The sequence below is a fragment of the Penaeus monodon genome, chromosome 22 (assembly GCF_015228065.2).
Source record: "Penaeus monodon isolate SGIC_2016 chromosome 22, NSTDA_Pmon_1, whole genome shotgun sequence".
Classification (NCBI taxonomy): Eukaryota; Metazoa; Arthropoda; class Malacostraca; order Decapoda; family Penaeidae; genus Penaeus; species Penaeus monodon.
In genome coordinates this window covers 10275486-10276704 of record NC_051407.1, presented here as the reverse complement: position 1 = coordinate 10276704, position 1219 = coordinate 10275486, and the positions used below count along the sequence as shown (strand labels likewise).

Genomic DNA, 1219 nt, shown 5'->3' with positions numbered 1-1219 from the left:
GGAATAATTTTGTCAGAACAAGAAAATAAATATATCCATTATATAGTTTAAAGTATAGTATATATTCCCTTTATTCGAGAGTGTCTTAGAAAAAAAAACGATTATCATGCAGTGTACAATATGGCATACGTTAGACCGTGCTTACACACTCTTGCTAATCTAAAATAGCTTTATAGTCCTCCACAACACTCAAAGAAGTAACCATTAAGACGACCGCCTTCTTGCACACAGGTGTATATGAACCTTGGCTGGAACAGCGCGTCGTCAACAGGGGAGGATTCTGGTTACATATCAGCTGCCCAGCACAATTCCTCCCTGAGCTCAACGCCTCACAGTAAGTACTAATGTAAAATGTTTACAAATGGTGTTTGTTGTGGCAAACGCTTGGAAAAGGTGTGGGGGAATATGAATGGCTTTGTGTTTTTCGTTCTCATTCATGTTTTTTTTTTCTCTTCTAAACGTGATATGATAATGTGTACGAGAGCGTGAAATCACGGTAGTGCTTACCGTAAATATTAATGTATATGGAAGCGTTAATTAAGTCGGTCATAACCACTGGAAATTACTGCTTTAAAATAAATTTCTAAAGGTATGCATAAAGTCTTATGGTAAACATGTTTTCTTGTACATATTACTATTTTTTTCAACATTTCTTTGCATGTCATTTCGTTCCATGATTTATTATCATGTCGCGAATATAACGCGGTATCATTTTATAAAGGTCTGTGCTGTAGTTGATCGATTTTCTGTGAAGATATAGCTGGTCTGGGATACAGAAAACGGGAACACGAGAACCGGTGCATACATAGACTAACCTAAATTTATACAGCATTTTCGGATGCACAACACTTTTCTTTTCCCCAGGATTTCAGAAAAGATATCGCAAACGTTTTTCTGCTAGACCATTTTTGCACGAAATTATGGTATTTTCCATGTATGTATAAATACACTTACAGTCTCAAATAGCACACAGCGCATTGGCATCCAGTATAATTTCCCTTGGCGAATATTGTTGTATTTAATCACTATGAAGAAAAGACCCCGAGAAGAAAAACGTGTATATCCTTTCGTTGACCAAAAAAAAAGATTCTCTTTCGCTGAAGAAATGTGTGAACGGCACCACATCCTCGGGATCTGGAATAACGGATGTGCCTCTTTTGCAGGCTGGGGATATCGCGTATCAAGTGCTTTTTGGGGCGTGGCAGCTGGTTGTCTTGCC

The 1219-nt window shown here is 37.9% G+C and overlaps 1 protein-coding gene across 1 annotated transcript in view; it reads left to right on the top strand.

The window, feature by feature from the left end:
- Window positions 1-1219, top strand: part of LOC119586927 — a gene marked incomplete at its 3' end in the record, with an annotated part of 100674 nt that overhangs the window by 11124 nt on the left and 88331 nt on the right. Inside the window, 1 exon segment of the mRNA XM_037935656.1 lies at window positions 232-334. Coding sequence (XP_037791584.1) covers window positions 232-334 — 103 coding nt within the window.